Source organism: Pleurodeles waltl, chromosome 5 (genome assembly GCF_031143425.1).
Source record: "Pleurodeles waltl isolate 20211129_DDA chromosome 5, aPleWal1.hap1.20221129, whole genome shotgun sequence".
Classification (NCBI taxonomy): domain Eukaryota; kingdom Metazoa; phylum Chordata; class Amphibia; order Caudata; family Salamandridae; genus Pleurodeles; species Pleurodeles waltl.
Genome location: NC_090444.1, coordinates 478344868 through 478365698, shown reverse-complemented (window position 1 = coordinate 478365698; position 20831 = coordinate 478344868). Strand labels below are relative to the sequence as shown.

The window sequence follows — 20831 nt, the reverse complement described above, 5'->3', positions numbered from 1 at the left end:
AAAAACATGCGCACATTGTACAACGTGGATAACTACTTGCAGCTTTTAACGTAGCAGTTTTTAATGCTAAGATAAAGTCAATACACAAAGGGAAGCTGGCGGTCACTAATGTGACAGTGTAGTGCTAGGCTAAAGGCAACGTGGAGTCAGTGGTCAAAATTCACATATCATTACAGTCCCACTGCTGCTGCACTGGCCCACAACAGCCTAAAGATTCTGCTTGGGCTAAATGGTACAAAGATAAGACAAAGTGTCAAGTATTGGCAGCCTGACGCATGCTGTGGAGTGTGGGGAATGTAGGAGATTCGGCTGGAAAGTCTGCTAGGAATTGTATTTCAAGCAGATAAACATGAATACATCTGGAGGAGAGACCAGCATGTCCCCTATGTACTCAGCCTGTGTGATAAACAGAACATCACTACATAGATCTCCTCAATGAATAAAACTACGATGTTTGAATTGGAGCCTGTACAGGGTTTTATGTGTGACCAGCAGCAAGGGGTGATATTCCAGTGGGAGCAGAGGGGAGCACAGAACTTTGTTGCCCAGTTTGCTGTATAATCTTCGTCATGCACCAGAAGTACACGCAACTGTGGATGAGGCTACCAAGGGGTATCCGGAGGGGACACCCATGAATGATGCAGGAAGAATCTATGCCATGTAGCCTTGTTCTACAACTACATAAGGGAGAAACGGGGTGGGCGAAAATAATGAATGGCATGATGAGCTTGGGTGCACAAATAATAAAGTTCCATATATTGGGGCTTTAAAACAACCTTCCTTAAAAGACAGTGTGAAGGTTGTTTCGCGGCCCAGGCTAGTCAAATCAACTGTGTTGTCAGTGTGCGAAATAAAGACTGATTTAACAGGAGAGGTATGTTTAGAAAGAGGTACATTAACTTGGGCAGGAACACAATCTTCATTAAGGTGATACACCCTGCTAGCGACAATGGTATGGAAATCCGACAAGTAATTTGGTCAGTGAGTGTAGAGAGGGAGGCCTATATTTGGAGTGTAATTTCTCCTACCTTCCCAGGGATTTCATTGGAGTGGGAAATCTGAAGTGAAAGGTTTGGTGGCCTGCATGAGGGGAAAACCCTAGGACTTCTCCCAGCTGATGTGGATACCTGACAGCCCACCAAACCAGACAAACTCTTGCAATATGTCATTCAGGCTAGGTCCCAAAGAAAGAGGGTGATATCGTCAGCGTACAAGGGTTTTAAAAGGTGCCAACTAGTGTAATGCATAGTCCCCCAACCAAAAAAAAAATCATCACACATGCTGTGTGGATGCTCTGGTCTCAAATAAGTACTTGAAAGTCACATTTTCAAACAATGGAAAAAGGACTCGCCTTGTTAGCCTGTCCTTTTTCCATTGCTTTGGCTGCTCAGCTTGAACCCCCCTCATTCGCCCTGAAACCTCACCATGTATATTTTGATAGCTACAAAATTACCACATCAATTAACAAACCAAATAAATGTTATTTTTCAATGAAATGCTATACGTGTAGAGGTGCTAATATATCCCAAAATAAAAAAATAATAATAAACTGTTTACCATATGGGACGCGCGGAGAGATACCAATCAAAGCACTTGCTGTTCTACACATTCTTTGTGGATACGGCGAAAACAAGAGTGAAACTTATTTTTCCAGGGTGCATAAAAGGAGAGATGAAAAGAATGATTTGTGACTGCATTTGTTCCCTTGTCTTGTCTGTTTACTCCCTCTTGGGTAATAATCTCTAGAACCAAATACGCCTTGGGCGTAGCCCGAATGACAGATCGCAACAAACATAAGTGGCTGCAATTTCTAAGAAATATGCAGTACAAAGCATCGTGATGCTACCCTGTACGCTCTTCTGTGATAAGTTAGCATAATTTCAGGCCAAAATAGAGACACAGCTAGATTCACATACATAACAAAAAAAACAAGGCAGTCCACGCAAGGCACTGAATGCTTTTAACAAACATTTTTCTGGGATTAATCCAGCATGGGGACCTCTGTCATCAAACTGTGACCCCTTCATCTGCCACCTCCTGCTCTGCGACAGATTTGCGGGACAGTGTGTGCCAGTGTGCTATTTTGAGCTATTACTTATCTGGCAGACAAGGCAACATATCAGCAAGCGACAGAAATATCAAATCAACCTGTGCACTGACACAAAGTGAACTGCTTCTCGTTTCCAATTGGCTGAGAATTCTTTATAGTCCCTGGCAAAAGTTCAAATCATTTACATATTGAAAGCGGAGTACATTAAACCTGGGGGTGGGGAAATTCAAATCCCTATCTGCGCTAATAACCAGGGACCAAAATCCATGCGTAATGCAAAAATTATGTTAGTATATTCCGAGACTACACTGTTAAAGATAATGTGAATGCAAGGTGAACGGCAGCTGCTATACACTAGCCCTCTAAAACAGTGTATGGTCATAGACTACAGACAGACAGTAGGGATAGAGGCATTTGACATTTCCTGCACAAATGTTTTTTGAAATATTGAGCTCTTGTTTTCATGATAAGCACGACTGCTAGCAATTAAAATATATATATATATATATATATATATATATATATATATCAACAACAGTAGAATATGTAAACCAACAGTTGCAGAACCTAAAAACCTGCATCTTAAACTATCTGAAAAGCCTGAATCAAAATGTAAAATTTAGTTTTAATACTCCACCCACTCTTTTCATTGTGTTTATTGATGTTTATTATTTCAACGTCAAAGACAAGTCTTGTCCCATTGCTGTTTTTGGACAATACATTTGCTTACCACTCCTTTGAGTTAGGAACTTGAAAATCATTGTATTCGTGAACCAAGTTATCGCAGTGGGTAGGCGAGTACACCTGCAACTCTCCTTTTTTCTAAGAGTCATGACATTTCTCTAAACAACTTCCGTGTGGGGCTGACAAGAACCCTAGCAAAGGCAAGACTACATTTGCAACACAAAATACATCTCAATCCCCCCCAAAAAAGTGTTACAAAGAATGAGACCTCCAAAACCAGAAAGCCAAACTCTGTCCGAACCGGATGAGGTGCTAACATACAAAGCCTGCCTTGAAAGTGCTACACTGGCCCCAAGAGAGACAAATATCACAATTAAAGTAATCTGTTTTGTCCACAAGGCTTCGAAGGCCAAAGGTCCCAGATAACTACCAAGAAGACTGACACCTCACTTAGGGCCAGATGTATGAAAGGGTTTTACCCATTCTGTGTCTATGGGAAAATGTGTTTGTACATATGGCCCTTAACGCTGAAGAGGGCCCTGCACTCAATATGCATTACCCAAAGATGAATCAACTGGATTGAGCATGGGGGCATAGCCCTGGGAGATCCAGGCCCTAAACTGTGGAACACACTGGATCAAAGTCTGAATGCACAGCCAAACTTTTTTTCAGGAAGGGCCTGAAAACACAAACGTTCAGGGTTGTCTTCAAATGAACTCAACCTGCAAAGAAGAATACAGACAGCATTCCCTATCAACTTCACTCGGTTGCGTTCTGAAGAAACCAAAAGGCGATACACAGAGCTCTACAAAACGTAATATTTTCCTGGAGAATATTAAGTGGTTTCCTTTTAAACTATTCATCTGCTTGATTTATTTTTTGCATTTTATTGTCAAGTATTGCCCTTCCACTGAAAAGGCAGCTCTGTAACACGAGTATCAATAAAACTGGCTTTGCTATCCTCTTTTCTGATTTAGAGCTCCTCACTGGACAGTTAAAGCATAGGTGATTAGAGGCCAACACAGGCACCACCACACAGTAAATACGTCCGGCAGACTGGAGGGTGAAAATACAAGCAATATTACAAAAAGTGAAAACACGCAAAAGTTTTAAGCAGACTAAAACTAAAATCTCAGGTGGATATGACACAAGTCACCGATCATTTGATGCTCAATACCATACCTTTGCATATGCCGCCCTTTTTTCTGCCTTTGCATAAAAAAACATTAAGACACCGAGTGATGCGTGTTTGTTTACAAACCTATCCGTCCTACGCACTGCATACAGTACACACACAATGCTTGGGAAAATATGAAATTCTGTCTTCTAAAAGTATATTTTTGGGACACTGTGCATGTCTCTTTTTCAACAAGCATTGGCAATGCAAATGGGTTTGGCTTATGAATGAAAGGGCCGTAACTGATGACTTAAGGCCTGAATAACTCATCACACATGCACTCATGCATCCATTCATACATCCAATAACTCATTCTTGCATTCACCTTCTGACAAACCACAATAAAAAATAAATAAAATAAAAAAAAACACACACAAACTCAACAACATATGCAAGATAAACTAAAGAAAACAACTAGAATAAAAGGAAACAAGCTGCGGCCTATACAGGGAATGTATGCTTGAAATAAATAACTAAACATAGCAGGGGGATGTCCATCTTACAGAAGTATTTTAAATCGTTTAGCATTGTTTTAACAATCAAGCACAGCCACCACATTAGAAACAAAGTGTCGGCCATCTTGTAATGGTAAAACAATGATACGCAATGGACCACAGCATTCCATACTGGTGTTAAAGCAAATGTATTAATTAATTATTAATGAATGTTTATGCATCTTGAATAATGAAAACTGTAGAAAAAGATTAATGTAGAAAAATAATGTGCACGTTTGAAAATGTGCCCTCGGAGAACGATCACCAAGATTCACGAATGTACTAATAGAATGAATAGCATATTTGAAATATAGAAAAACGTATAGAAATGACGTAGTAGTATGTCATACTGATATATATAACTTGTGTTTTGCATTACATTGTAGAGCTTAACTTAGCCAAAGTCGTGGCCTAGTTTTTCCAGGCCTCGTGCAGAAGCTGAATATTAACGTTAAAATAGAAGATGCTGACAAATCAGATTAACCATGAACTGCTCATTGTTTAATAAAAATTGTCTAGCTGAAGCTCTGCATGAACCGACAGACAGGAGACGATGGAAACCAGAATGTATCAACTACTGTGTAAAGCGCTCAGAGCGTACTTTCCCAGGACTCGAACAATAGAGACACTGACTGGAGAAGAAGATGCAACATTTTCGATACCCGACGAGCCGGATGAGGAGGACATTGCAAAGTGAACCAATCAACAATATGAGAAGTGTACAATATTAAAAGTTATAGATTTGGAGTAAAAATGCAATTGATCAGTCATAACTTGTGATTAATTGACCAATTAGGAACTGGGGGATAGTCTGGCGACTTTGATATAATGCCATTACAAAGGCGGAAAACTTCAGAGGAGATGAAAAGATGCGACCTGAGATGAGTAAGGAAATGAGACGGATGGAGTGAGATGTCAAGGCGATTCGAAATTCTGTCATTGGGCACAAGCTCTTGAGAGCCTAATGTGTTGCTGATCGATTGATGACATGAGGACGAAAACTGACTTGTTGCTGATCCATAACGAGGATAGGTAGATATGACAATGTGACTGAATCAACTTTTGTGCCTTTTCTTTCAAGGTACCAACTTCGCTGTTTAATAGTTTTTCTCTTAGCTAGATGTTTTCCAAATTCATAGTCCAAACTGTTTTCGCATGAAGTCCCACATGATGATGCTAATCTGGGTTAGGTGAGGTTCCTACCTTATGACATTGACAAACTGATTTGCTGAACTCTGCTACTCATGCTGACTTATTCATCCCTGATTCGATTATTGACTTATGCTACTGCTTTAGAATGTACTCTGATGCAAGTTTTGATTAGACTATGTTTTTGACGCCTTCTAATGAATTAATACGGATTTGCTGGCGTGAATAAAATTGAATTCGTTTTCATGAATTAGTATTGTAACTAAATAGGGAATAAAACTACTAAAACGTATAGTGAGTTGTGGTTATTCATGACCAGAGGGTCATGAGGTGTTATGTTTCTGATTCATTAACGTTGATGACTAATGTTTATGGAATTGTGTATTAATTTTTAGTGTGACTGCCATCAGCCTAGCTAGGATACTCCATGCAAATTAAAAGGTTAATCGACCTATACGTGTCCCCTTGTAAGTTTACTTACTAAGGACCAGGCGCGCTAGCACTGGTCTCCTGGTTTAGAATAAGCGGTCAGTTGGGATGATGCATACTGCATATAAAAATAAAATGAGCGGCAAGCAAGGGACCCTTTACTACTGACTAGGAAGCTGTAGGTACCCTCTTAAGAAACATTGCAATTAAAAGAGGTGAAGAAAGAAATGAAAAGGGAACTATAAAAAGGGGAAAACTCTAAATTAAAAGGACTGTCCAAGCCACCCCAAAAACTGAAGCACTTTTTTTCATGTGGATGTACACGTGATCGGAAATTAAGCCATTTAAAGGACAAGAGAGCCGATGCCTCACATACACTGATCCACTGACCCATGCAACATCCCTTTCATAGATGGAAGCATTGTGTAAATGACAGACAGACGTCAGAACAGAGATGACTCAAAGGTGCTCTGCGCATCCATATGGATGTATATTTCTGTATGTATGGATTACTTATTTTTGTATTACTAGATGCTGCCAAGCAGCTAAGAAGAGATTCTAGCAAGAATTATTTTAGTGCAAATCTTCTCCTCCTATCATTTGTCAGTCAGTAACCAACACCATATTTGTTCCCTACAGTGGCAGTCCGTAATATTTCATATAAAAATATGGCTATCTGTAGGATTTATTATACAGAAACAACAATCCACCCTTAAATGTCTATTGAATTTAACATATGCTTTACATAAACAATAAGTCAGGCCTAATGCGTTTATCTTAACTTTTCATTATAAACAGACAAGACCGAAATAAATATTTTTTGTATTGAACCAAACAGGCCTGTAGCTGTTATCGTTGGCTTTTCACCATAACCAGCTGAGGCGTACTGTACTGAGCATATGCTTTCTACAAGGCAGCCGTCATAAAAGCATAAATGTATCCAAAATTACAGTTGGCATTGCAAAATACAATCTCTCCTGAGATGGCCTACCAAGGATTATTGTAAATCATATCTTTTATCCCCACCATCTGTTTGGATGGATCACCAACACCAAAATGTTTGCGTACTACAGTAATCTGTGAAATTTCATGTAACAAAATACCTGGCTACAGGCCTCACACTGTTTAATAACAATCCATCCTTAACAAATTGCCTAGGGCCTGTAACACAATGTGATAACAACCAAATGATAAAGGCTTACTGAAATGAAATGACTGGCTTTAACATATGCATCTCACAATTAATAAACAAGACTAACTGCCTTTGTCATAATACGCAGACCACACCTATGGCATCACACAATGTTTCCAGTGCATAAAACAGGTGAATAGCTTGTTACCATAACTAAATCCGGTGTACAGGTTTGAGCGCAAGTTTTTCCACAAGGCAACCATCAGACACACTCGTTAGAAAGGTATAAAAAATAAATTACAGTTGGCTGAACAAAATACTCTTTCTCCTACAACGGCCTAACAAGGATATTCAGTCACAGAGCAAACCTTCTGTATCCACGATTTTGTCACACTGCATGCCCAACCCCAAAACCATTGCTTAATGTGTGCGATTCCATATAACAAAATACCAGTCTGAAGTCTTCAAAAGAGAGTAATAACATTCCAAACTTAAATGCCTTTTAACTATAATATATGATTTTCAAAATAACTATGTCAGGCCTAGTGCCTTTATCATAACATTTCATTATTAACATGTCAGACCTATAGCCATGATCATTGGCTTGCCACAATAACCAACTTAGCCCTGCTATATCTAGCGTAAGCTTTGCCACAGGCCAAAAAGTGCAATACAGGAAAGCACATAAATTTGACTCAATCAAAGCCTGTAATCAGCGGTATCAATATGTGGATAGAGCCTAAGCCACTCAGTAGGACTCTGAAAGTTCTTATTTGTTGATTGCATAAGGTAAAGCGCCCTTTGAACTGGCAAGACAGACCGAAAACAACAGTGTAAACTACTGGATCCCAGGGCTCTCGAACAGAAAAGAAACTGCACTCTTAACAAAGATGTTTTAAGTCAGTGGTTCCCAACCTGTGGGCCGGGGACCCCTGGGGGTCCGCGAAGCCTCCTCAGGGGGTCCGCGGCTGCTTAAAAAATATAATAATATTAGGTCCCAGCTATCAGTAATGACTCCTTGGGGGTCCCAGTGTTCCAATAATGATTCAGTGGGGGTCCCCGGGCTCCAGTATTGATAAAATGGGGGTCCACAGAAGTCAAAAGGTTGGGAACCACTGTTTTAAGTCATGGGCAAATTGGCCAATTGCCCAGAATCCAACCTTCCAAGCCCCCCTCGTCCCAACCCAGGAAAGTGAACATTCTCTCTAGTTCACGTTTATTTGCTAATTCGATATTGTTAGACAACCTAGGACTTGAATTCACAGAAAGAGGAGTAATAAAATTGAAAGTTGTCCTAAAAAGGTGTCCCCAAAATATTTTGAGCCCAGGACCGCCAGATTCCTTAAGATCAAACGGACTCTGAAGTTAATGATTGCCTTCCTCCAATATGTGCTACTCCTAGAATAAAAAAATAAACATCCATTCACACTGGAATTATGAGACCCGGGTGGAGGGGGTAAATTATTGCACAGGGGTGACTAAATTATATGACAAGAAAAGGCAAATTATACTGTGCAACTCTGCACATTTTGAGACTGCATAGCTTCATTATTTTGTAATTTTTTTATCTGTTTGAGCTATAAACAATTTTTTCTCGACAGATGTGCAAATTAAGCAGGTGATGATTTATATGGCAAATCCATTATTATGTGGAAAGCGTCACAGCAGCAAAATCGCATGATTTCAGTAGTCCAGTCTAAGACATTTTAACACCATTACTGTACCATGTGTGTGCCCCTGACTGTTCAAGATCAGACAGCCTTACTGCTGCTGGTTGAGGAACCTGGATAAATAAACACAATAACAGCTGTGTGGAGTGTAGGCATTTTTGTGGAAGAAGACAAATTTTGCCTAATGACAACATGTACTTCGGCTATCAACATATGGGCTGAGCCAAATCCCCACTCCTGGGAATACTGCTGAACGCCCTTTCCAGATGATCATATAATGTCTGGCGACAGCTGAAGTCAAACAAGGCCTAAAAACAGCTTACTTGGTCCACGACTATAGAAGGAACTGTACCATGTTAAAATGTGCTACAGCTGGAACAATCTGATGCCACCTACTTTTAATGGCCAAATTGTGAGTCTGTGTCATCTACATACAAATCGTAGATAAAAAGCTTTTACTAAGACCCCCACCCTCAATGGAAATTTCTGTTAACATATGTAGACATTTAGTCCATTTCTCAACGTCTAACCTCCAACACTGGCGTTTGCTCTGATACATGTGTTAAGTTTTGCTTTCAGCAGCTGGTTGCACTTACCCTCCTGCTCTGCAGTCAGTGCCAGTCTCTGCAGTGCGTTGCTGGCAGGCTCTCTCTGGTGGGTGGCACTCTCGTTGACCCTGGGGCTGGTAAAGCTGTTGTAGCCACGATGTAATGAGAACGTGCAGACGCTGTGGCCCCGGTAGATGCAATCGAAGAGGTAGCAGCTCAGGGTGGGGACATGCTGGTGGCTGGAAGAGGTGGAAAGCTCCACCACGGCCACAGAGCAGCGTGGCTCTTCACAGCATGCCCCCATGCACTGATGCCAGGTCGACACACCTCCGGGGGCGGCTAGAAACGTGGCTCCGGCAGCTAGCGAGTCTTTGGTGCGAATGATATAGTCCTGCAGGGTGGTAAAGCGACCCTCGCAGCCATCCTCGCCCAGCTGCTGTCTCCCCTCTCCCTGCAGGTGTTGCAGATGTGACAGGCCCTGCTTGTCCCCTTGGATCTGCAGGTTGTTTTCGGAACCCATGGACGACCCACCCCTCTGCTCCACATCGACTGGCCTCCGTGCCTCCCCTTGTACACGATGGACTACCCTTCCATCATTTGGGGTCTGTGGCTCTTCCTGAAATTGAGGCACCCCTTGTACCTCGCCTGTCTCCAGAAGCCCACCCTGCAGGTGGTGCAAACCTGGAGCCTCCTCCGGGCTCAGCGTCTCCCCTTGCAGACGATGTATGCTCTGAGCCTTCCCGCCGCCCAGGGGTTCTCCCTGTCTCTGCTGCTGCAGCTGCTGACGGAACTCTTCCAATAGTTCCTCCACGCCGGACACCTGAGCCCGGAGCTGGGAAAGCGGGGCAGCCTCATCCTCGGATGCCCTGCATTGCCCGTGTCCCCAGGTCAGCAGCATAAACAGAAGGAGCGCCGGCCGGTGGCTGGCCAGGCCGGCCGCCGGCCCCTGCATGCTGCAGTCTCCGCCGTCAGACGCACCTGCTATGATAAGCGGCTACCAGAAAAACGGAATATTGACTGGATGAGCCGCACCCGATGCTGCTAATATTTCGGTGACCCGTATTTTATTGTCCGCCGTTCATGCCAGTCACCTGTAAAAGGGGGAAGCAGAGAAACACGTCACGACGCTGGTCGCATCTCTCTCTCTCGCTCTTTAGTGTGTGTTGCTCCGTTTCCCATGACCCGGAAATAGAATCACGATCTAGTACAATGAAATACTGTAATTGTATTCGTGGAAAACCTATTCCTACGTCTCTGAATCGTTCAGTGTGAGCTTATCATATGGGCAAAGAGCGTGCGTGACGCACCCCTGTAACATTCATTTAAAACTCGGTAAAACAGAATCATTTAATGAGTAAAAATACATTCCTAGGACAGAGCAGCAGCCCTGATGCACTTTGTCTTTTTTATTAGAGAGTAAATAGTAGACGCAATAATAATGTTAAAGATATTGAATATCTGAAAACGTTCTACGTTGTCTTGTTATGGTACCTTGTACCTTAGTTATTGCATTTTTCACATGCGTCATTAAAAATTAGCAAAAAGTATTAATTTGTCTTTCTGTATTACTCAACAACAGCTGATACTTTTGCACCTCCATTGCTGAGCCCTTTTTGATTTTTGGGACACATTAGCGGTTCGACTTTCATCATTTTCTTTCAACAAAATGTATGCAGGCCAAATGTGAGTCATTTTTTATCACATTTTCGGGATTATAAAGGTATAGAGCTTTTATTGATTCTATGTCAGGACCGGAGGCTCCGATTATGCTTCCCTTTCTATGCTTTTAATTTTTAGCAGCCAATTAGAAAACAAAACAAAACATCACTTCCTGTGACATAGTACCACATGACTACCATAGAGCCTAGTCCTATATAAACCCCTAAGGAATACAACTCCTCCTCTTTCTTTGCTGCTTTGCAACCAGTTGTGTCTTTTATCAATATTTGAATGTGTCTGCAGGATGCGCGTCACGTTCAAGCGCCTTTGTAATTTCATAAGCGCTCACCCAGACCGCACTCCTGTTGCATTTCTGTATTGTACATTTGTGCTGTTACGATCAGGCAATGCTGATCCTCATAGCGCTTTTGTTTTGCGCATCCTTGGTGGGAGCATTTACCTCCCGGCGAGGGTTTCCTTAACCCTCGCCTTTCATTAACAGTGGAGCGGGAGCTAGGACAACACATCTTGCTTGACGTGCTGTCCTCTTTCTATTTTTGGAGTGTCTGCATTGCTCGCATGTGTGCTTGGGTCTGATTCAACTTATTCATCTGGGGCTTGGAACACGAGTGAGACGCGTGTTTCGTCTCTGGCAGGTTTTTTCACACAGCTCTCCATCTTACGCCCGATTGACTGTTGCTATTGGGCTGTAATACTTATTATTAGGCTTTGCCTTGCTGGAATGCCACTTTGTTAGTGGAAGTTTCTCTATTTAAGCAGGCCTCCCTCCACACTTTACTACTGGCTAGGGGCCCTCCCTGAGCATATTAGCCTGCTTTGAAGTTGTCAGCTTTCCTCCCCACTTCATTTGAAGTTCCTATTGGCAGTTTCCACTGCCCATTTAAAAAATTCTCACATTTGTGACCTGATACTTTACACCATGGCTCGTTATGAGGGAGAATCTGGGGAAGGTACCTTTTATGATAACTCTGGGGGGTCGCTTGAGCAAGACCTTGTCTATGCCCTCGATGCTGGTGTTCGGCACACTGTCAACATGGCCTTAGTCCAAGCTAGCCAGCGATTAAGCAGCACTTAGTGGGTTTCACTGAGCAGCAGGGCTGGGTCCCACATTCTAGCAGCCAGGAAGAGCTGCCGTTTTTGCATCCTGCCGGCTCAAGTTCTGTTGCAAACCCTCACCAAGCTGATTTTGAACAACTTGTACAATCCTTGACTAAGGAGCTCGGTTACTCATCCTCACATTGCTTCATCTAAGAGATGAGAGTAAGGAGAATTCAGATTCTTTGTCTTCCTCTAACAACCCTGATAAGGACTCTGACTCTCCTCCTCATAAGCATAAAGCCAAATCTCGGCACATTCAAGCGTGTTCTCAACCTCGGAAAGTATTCACTTTTGAACTGGAAGATATTGTCCACCCTAGATCTTCCTCCTGGACTCCACCTCCGGAGGTGGCCGAGTATGTTTAGGCCCACATTCGCCATTGTTCCAAAGATGTCAGGTCTGGGCTGAGGTCTGATTGTCCTAGACCTGAGTTCCCCTCAAAGGTTACTGAGACTCCAGCGGTAGATCCCACCCTGGTAACCTATCTTAAGAAATTCTCCAAGGGCTCTAAAAAGGGCATTGATCATGCTTGGCGAGGTTGTCAGGACAAACTCCTGGATGTCTCAGGCCCTTTTACCAAGATCTTGCAGCTGGGTTTTCAGGCTAAGGCATCAGGTACTCCTGTTAACCCCCAAGTTCTGGTTGGTTAGGCCCAGAGAGCCTTGTGCTTTCTGGGAAACGCAAACTGCGCCATCTCCAGTGAGCAGCGACACTCCATTTTAATCAAGATGGATCCTAAACTGACTGATCTGGTCTCGTCTGAATCAGGTCCTTTGGCGCAGGGACTGCTTTTTGGCTCTCCTTTTCAAAGGAACTTTCGAAATTCGCCTCCACTTATGCCAACCTTGACAAGGCCCAGGGCTCCATTAAAAAGGTTCTTCACCCTCTTTTTTCCAGGGCTGGACGCTACAGAGGGTAAGCCTCCGGCCGTCATTATTATCAAAGCCCCCACGAGGTTCCTACCAACAACACGGGGGGATATCAGGATTCCCCAACCACCTTCTATCCCACCAGGTCCCGTGGTGGTCGCAATCGATTCCGGAGAGGAAAATCTAAGGGATCCTACACCACCTATCAGGAGCCCAATACTACAGGTGAGACTTATTTCGTTTTCAGAAGTGATTCAAGGGGGCAGAACAGCTTTGTTTGTTCACAACTGGCAAAAGATCACTCAGGACTCTATGGAGTCTATCCAGGGTTTCAAACTGGAATTTTACGATTACCCTGTTCAGCGGATATTTTCTCCTGAAATGTATTTTTCCCTACAAGATTGGGAGTTCATCTCATTGGATGTCACAGCTCTTCTAGCCAAAAGGGGCCATAATGGCCTCCTATCCTCATTCTCACGGTTTTCTCAGCCTGATTTTTCTGGTAGAAAAAAAGGGCGGAAGTTCCCGACTGGTCCTAAATCTAAAAGGTTTCAGTGGCTGGATCATTTACCGCTACTTCAAAATGCAGGGCATACACTTACTAAGGGACATCCTAAGAGAAAAAGATTGGATCGTTCGCATGGACTTAAAAGATGCTTACCTAACCATTCCTATTTTCCCTCCTCATCAGAGATTTCTGCAGTTCCTATGGCAAGGCCGTTGTTACAAATACAAGGTTCTTCCTTTCGGCTTGTCTTCAGCACCTTGGGCCTTCACAAAGGTGATGTGTCCAGTTGCAGAACACCTTCAGGCCAAAGGGGTTCATCTGATCATATATCTCGACAACCTTATCATCATGTCTCAGTGCCCTCTTCTTCTGATGACCCATCTGGAGTGGGCAATTTCCCTCATTCAGGATTTGGGTTTCATTATCAACAGTCAGAAGTCCACCCTGGTTCCTTCCCAGAGATTGGAGTTTCTGGGCTGTCACGTAGACTCTGTCCTAGCTCAAATGATACTTCCTCCCTCCAAAGTCCGCAAAATAAAGAAGGAGTTGAGGAGGTTGTTGTGCAAACGGATGGTATCTTTGAGATGCCTAACTCAGATGGTGGGCCTCCTTTCCTCATCCATTCAGGCTATATTTCAGGGTCCCTTCCATTATCGGGTCCTTCAACATCTGAAGATCTCCCATCTCCAAAAGGGCCTCAGCTATTCTGCCCTAGTTCTCCTCTCATTCGAGACCAGGACCGAAATCCATTGGCGCTCAATCATATGGATGCTTGGAATGGCAGAGAGATCTTTGGCTTGTCTCTGGAGATCGTGATCGAATCCAATGGCAGACGCTGGGGCTGGGGAGCCCGATGCGGCTCGATAATTACGGAGGTCGTTGGTCAAGGGCGGAGCTGGACCTTCACATCAATTGTTTGGAACTCTTGGCAGGTTCAGTTGCGATTCACAGCCTCTCCCTGGAGAAGTCCAATTGTTGCATCCTTCTCCGGCTGGACAACATTTCAGCAGTCTGTTATGTCAATAGGCTGACGGAACAAGATCTCACCTCCTAGTGGAGATTGCCAAGGACTTTCGGCATTTGCCTTCAACATCGGATTCCGGTAGTAGCAGAGTATCTCCCAGGTCAGACCAATACAGTGGCCGATTGGCAGTCTCGTTACCTTCAGGACTTTAGTGATTGGAGACTTCACCCGAGAATATTTCATTCTCTCCAATGCCTATGGGGCCTGTTTGCAATAGACCTCTTGGCGTCTCGCCTCAACCGGCAGTTGGTTCGTTTTTTCAGCTGGCACCTGGATCCGGAGGCTCAGGCAACCAATACATTTTCGCAGAACTGGTCTCAGTTCCTGGGATATGCTTTTCCTCCATTCATGATGATCTCCAGAGTTCTGACTCAGGTTTATCGTCAGACAGCAGAGCTGGTACTTGTGACTCCCCTCTGGAGTGCTCAAGCCTGGTTCCCTGTAGCTCTAGAGATGACCTGCTCTCCTCCAGTTATACTTCCACATCGTTAGAACCTATTACTAGACCCATGGGTCTTCCCTATCCTCTAGTACAATCTCACTCCCTGATTTCAAGGAACGATGGTCGCTCTCAGGACTTTTGTGCGAATCTCATGATTTCATCGCGAGATCCTGGGCCCCTAGCACTCACAAGCGTTACGCATCCTCTTGGAAATGCTGGCGTACTTGGTGCAGTGAACGATGTATTGATCCATTCTCAGCTGATTGTTCTTTGATACTCAATTTTCTTATCTCATGTGGCTGCTTCAGGTATGGCCTACAGATCTGTTAATAATTACAGATCAGCCATCTCAGCAAGTCATGTTCCTGTCGAAGGGAAGCCAATCGCTTCCGATTGTGTGTAAACTCCTTCGAGGGATTCATTTTTCTAATGCTCCTCAACTACGCTATTCTAATGTTAATATTGTATTACGTTTTTTTATAATCTTGGCCGGCCAATAAATACCTTTTCAGGAAGCAGCTCTCTGCTAAACTTACTATGCTGTTGTGTTTGGTATCATGTAAACGAGTTTCTGATGTAAGGGCTTTAGACCTCTCAGGTAGTGTTTTTTCTCCTGAGGGAGTATCCTTTACTATTTCTTGCCGCACCAAACGTAATACTAGGTCTGTGTTTTATCATAGTTTTCCGGATAATTGTCAGTTGTGTGTTGTGCAATGTTTAAAAGATTACGAGGTAAATATAGCAGAATTTCGCTCTGACATGGGCGGTCAGTTATTCATTTCTTTACTAAAGCCTTTCCGCCCAGTATCTTCAGCCACCCTGGTTAGATGGATGCTGTGGCTTATGAGTGAGGTGGGCATTGATATCACTCGGTTTGGGGCTCACTCTGCGAGAGGCGCCATGGCTTCTAAGGCGTTTTCTTTTGGCTCTCTCCTAGAGGACATTTTGAGAGCGGCTGACTGGCCGTCTGAGTCTACATTTAAAGATTTTTACTACAAGCCCATTTTAGGCATCGCAACAATTGTTCTAGATCAGCTTTAAACTAGCATAATCGGAGCCTCCGGTCCTGACATAGAATAAAAAGATTTCTAGCCGTTGGCTCAAGAATTTTTCAATTCTATTAAGGACATGGAGGCAAGGATTATCCCTCTCTTAGAAAAGTGTTTTTGTATAATTGTATCACACATGCTATTGATATGTCTCGATTTCATGTTGTGCTCCTTTTCTTACCCTCCCTTTTGAAATGATATGTAATGCCAAAGGGTATAGTACAGTGTTTATGGCTCGATTTATTTGTTTATTCCTAGGCAATGAAGACAAGTGACTCCTGATTCTTCTGAGTTGATGTCTTTCCTGTCATCGGAGATCTCTGTTGTTTGGTCCCTTTGCTGGTTGGATCTTCGGTGGATCGTTGTGGTCCTGTGTGGTTTGCATTTTTTTTCTCTTGTTAGGGATTGTTCTTGAGACTTTTTACTGTTATTGGGCTCTCGCAAAGAAAGAGGAGGAGTTGTATCCCTAAGGGGTTTAAATAAGACTAGGCTCAATGGTAGTCATGTGATTCTGTGTCACAGGAAGTGATGTTTTGTTTTGTTTTCTAATTGGCTGCTAAAGATTGAAAACATAAAAAGAGAAGCATAATCCTTGCCTCTGTGTCCTTAATAGAATTGAAAAATTCTTGACGCAACAGCTAGACATTTTTTATTCCACTGGAAGGCACTAAGAAAACTCACAAATACAATTGTTTTTGTTGCAAACGTGGGGAAAAAGGGCTGGACAACCAAGAGTATGTTTTTCACATAAATATGGCATGTTATGTTTGGTCATAGGGATTTGTAAAGCGCGACTAATCACCAAGGGCTATCCAGTTGCTGTAGCAGGTGTGAAGGTCATCTGCAGGATTGAGGAGCCAGGTCTTTAGTTTCTTGTGGAATTCTGGAAGTGAGGAGGATGTCCTTAGGTGCAGAGGGAGGTAATTCCATGTTTTGGATGCGAGGTATGAGAAGGCTAGCCCTACTGATCTACTTCTGAGGATGCATGATGTGTGTAAGAGAGGTTGAGGCAGAGCATAGGTGTCTGGTGGGCTGGTGGAAGTGTCCCCAGAATTGAGGTATACTGGTCCAATGTTGTTTAGTGTCTTGTGTGCATGTGTGAGTAGTTTGTGTATCGGCAGCCAGTGAAGATCTCCGAGGTGAGGCATGATGTGGGTGCACAGAGGGAGGTTCCAGAATGAGTCTAGCAGCAGTGATCTAGATGGTCTGAAGAAGGTGGAGGAGGTGGTTGGAGTTGCTGTAGTCAATTCTGCTAGTGATTAGGTCTTGAGTGACGGTTCGTCTGGTGGTCTTCAGAATCCATTTGAAGATTGTTTTAAGGATGCGTAGCATGTGTAACCTAGAAGAGCTATCTGCATTCACCTTTGCAGCCATGTTGAGTTTATCTAATATGATTCACAGGTGCGTGGGTGGTTGGTGGGTGATGGAGTAGGACCAAGCTCTGGTGGCCGCCTGTTGGAGTCCCAGGGAGAATTTTGTTCCCAAAGATCAGCACTTCTGTCTTATCTGTGTTGAGTTTCAGACAGTTGGTTCTCATCCATTCTGCTACAGAGGATCATGCATTTGGTGAAGTTGGATCTGGTTGTGGAGGATTTGTCTGCCATAGAGAGGATGAGTTGGGTGCCTTTGGTGTAAGAGATTATGGCTGTAGTGTGGGATCTAATGACTTCCATAAGTGGTAAATGTTGAACAGGATGGGGTTGAGGGACTTCACAGATCAAGTCCTTGGACTCTGATGTGTGCGGGGGTGAGGGGGTGGCAGCCTGACTCACTGTGATCTCCTTGTGAAGAAGGAGCAAATCCATTGGAGGGCTGGGCCTTGGATGCCTGTATCGTGTAATCTTTTGAGGAGGGTGGGGTGTGTTGCACAGTGTCAAATGGTACAGACAGCTCCTGCAGTACCTGTGCGGCAGTTTCTTCTCAGTCTAGATTGATGCAGATCTCATCTGTGGTGGTGATAAGTGCTGTCTCTGTGCTGGGATTGCCTTGGAATCTGTATTGGGAGTGGTTTAGAAGATTGTGGAGATCAATAAAATGTTTTCTGTGCTAAGATCAGCACCTTGACAGCTTTCAGGAACAAGCAGATTTGTAAATGAAAACCATTTTTTACCGTACTTTTTGCATTTTTGTAATCAGTAGTCAAAATTCCCTGTTCACCTAAGTTTAACCTACTTCTCATTTGAGGGAAACAGGTTTGAAACCCATGTGGAAACCCGAAAACCTATACGTTTCTGAAAACTAAACAAAATTGCAAATCAGGAAGGGGTCATTTGTGTACTGTGCTTGGTTTTCCAGAAGAAACTAATTGTTGAAATAAAAATACAATTAAAATAAGTAGGAAAAATATCAATTAGTGATATTTTCATGTGTAATTATTTTGCCCCAATGGCCGATTTACAAAACATACAATCACGTCATTCAGACCCCTTTGGTTGCTGGGATAAGTAGTGTTTGTTGGTTGTCCTAAAACATACATACTGAGTTTAGGAATAGTAGGGATTTGTACATGTCCGAATTTAGGACTTCCAATACTATCATGTGATGCAATTTGCACACTAGCTTACATTTGGAATCAAAAAATGGAGAGAAATTAAATTCAAAATAACAAGTGTTATGCTATTCTGTGTTATCTCACATCTCCCAGTAAACATGGTACCCTACTTGTGTGGCTGGGCCTAGTGTCAGCAACATGAAAGAACCAAAAAGATAAAAAGGAGACATCACAATTCTTGAAAAAAAGACTCCATTTAGCAATGTGCGTTGCTGGTGATTTTGGGCCCAGGCTCCAGCCCCACCCAGGGAAACCTTCTAGACACAGACATTTTTGAAAACTAATCACTTGGGCGAGTGTATGCTGGTGTCACTTGTGTAGCTCCAAATTATTTGTCTTGCCCATAATGCTCTGTAAACAGCAATCTTTGGCTATAAGTGTAACGCCGCGCTCTGACGTGGCGTCCCTTTCTGTCCTCGCGGGTGGAACGCGCTACCGATATTCGGAGCGCCGTTCCCCGCGTTTTTTGACTATGCTTTCTGGGAAGCATATATTTCGCTCCCGGTCGCGCTACACTTACTTGTAGCCCATTTTTCTTCTTTTGTTGTTGGTGGTGGGTTTTTTGTTGGTCCTTTTGCCTGTCTCTATCCATGTTGTGTCCATCTTGTCTTCTTCGTATTTTTGTCCCAGCATGCTCTGTTTTTCTTTTATACTACTTTCTTTTTCCTATACTGGTCTATGGGCTTTTCCCAATCCAAGATGGTGTTACTTCCTTTTCCTGTGATGTCACTTCCCTTTTCTCAGTATATAAGTCAGTCAGTCTTGTTCCTCCTTGCGTTGCAAACAGTTCCTTCTGGTTGTGCTGTTCGCTCCTGTTCTTTGTTCCTGCTTTTTTGCCTTGGGAGATTTTTGCCTGTTCTTTGTTCCTGCTTGTGTCTTAGGAAATTTTTGCCTGTTCTTTGTTCCTGCTTTTGCCTTGGGATATTTTTGTCTGTTCCTTTTTTCCTGCCTTTTACCCTGGATATTGCCTATTTTTGTTTCCTGTTGTCAAGTCCTGTTTTTTCTTGTTTTCCTTCAGGAGTTCCTGTTAGAGGTTTTTTCCCCAGTGTTGTTTTTTTTTCCCTCTGGGACTCCTTCTGGAGGGTACGGTCTGCTTTGGCGTAGCCTGTCAAGCGGCACCGTGGCTACTAGAAGGGGTCGCCCTTATCTGGGAGTATCCAGGACCTGTAGAAGACTTGGTGTATTCGCCAATCCGAAATCCAGAGGTGAGAAGTCCAGCGCAGTACGTGACAGATTGCAACGCCAAAAGATTCTGCGTTGCGAGAGCGCCATGGAAGATCCACAGGGAGAGGCATCAAAAAATGCTAAAGCAATGTTATAGACTGTCCAACCACAAGCCCAAGAGTTACAACAGTTACGGGCAGAGAACACTACGCTATGACAGGTCTTGTCTTCCCGATCAATGGACATACCACCCGTATCTGCTACTATTCCTCGATATTCCGGAGATCCTTTAAAGACGAAGGAATTTTTGGACGCCCTGACGGTTTTCTTTGCCTTTCGTCCACTCCAGTTTTCTTCGGATAATGCTAAGGTGGGCTATCTGATCAGCGCCTTGTCTGGTCCAGCGCTTGCTTGGGTGACTCCTCTGGTTTCTGCAGATGGCCCAGTCCTGGCTAACTATTCCACTTTCCTGACTGTTTTCAAACAAATATTTGAGAGACCTGGGGTAGAAGCAGCAGCTGAAGAAGCCTTATGTGACATTCAGCAGGGTAATCAGGATGTACTGCAGTATATAACCCGCTTCAAACAGCTGGCAGCTGAAAACTCCTGGGTAGAACGCACCTTCGTAACCTTTTTTCGCCGAGGCCTGCGTGAAGAAATTAAAGATGAGCTTGTACACTCTTCTCCAGCTTGTTCTTTGAAAGAATTAATGGATCAATCTATGAACACCGAGTATAGACTTCGAGAGTGCAAGATGGAAAGACGTAGAACTAGAGCTCCATACCAGTCCGGTACCTTCCGTGCTAGCAGTCGGCGAACGGATGATAGTCCATCTGAAGCCTCTCCACCTCCCCATGAAGAACCCATGCAGATAGATCTGGTTCGTGGGCCATTGACGGAGTCAGAAAGGGAGGAACGACGACGAAGGGGACTTTGCCTATACTGTGGTAAGGCTGGCCACCCGATCCGTAGTTGTCCGGTACATCCCTCAAGGCCTGTGGGAAACGCCAGCTCCCGTCCCCTGTAAGGAGGAAGGAGACGGGAGGAGCTGAAGTACCATCAATATGTTCCTCCAAAGAAAGCATGTCCACCCTGTTTATCCTCTCGGTCAAG

At 43.5% G+C, this 20831-nt stretch overlaps 1 protein-coding gene across 2 annotated transcripts in view; it reads right to left on the bottom strand.

The window, feature by feature from the left end:
* Positions 1 to 10515, bottom strand: part of LRP11 (LDL receptor related protein 11) — a 298888-nt gene extending 288373 nt beyond the window's left edge. The window contains exon 1 of one of the 2 annotated variants that reach the window (XM_069234298.1): positions 9382 to 10515. In XM_069234298.1, coding sequence (XP_069090399.1) covers positions 9382 to 10285 — 904 coding nt within the window. In that variant the 5' untranslated portion in view covers positions 10286 to 10515. The remainder of the gene's footprint in view (positions 1 to 9381) is intronic. The other variant, XM_069234299.1, reaches the window with a different exon arrangement.
* Positions 10516 to 20831: the final 10316 nt, after the last annotated feature.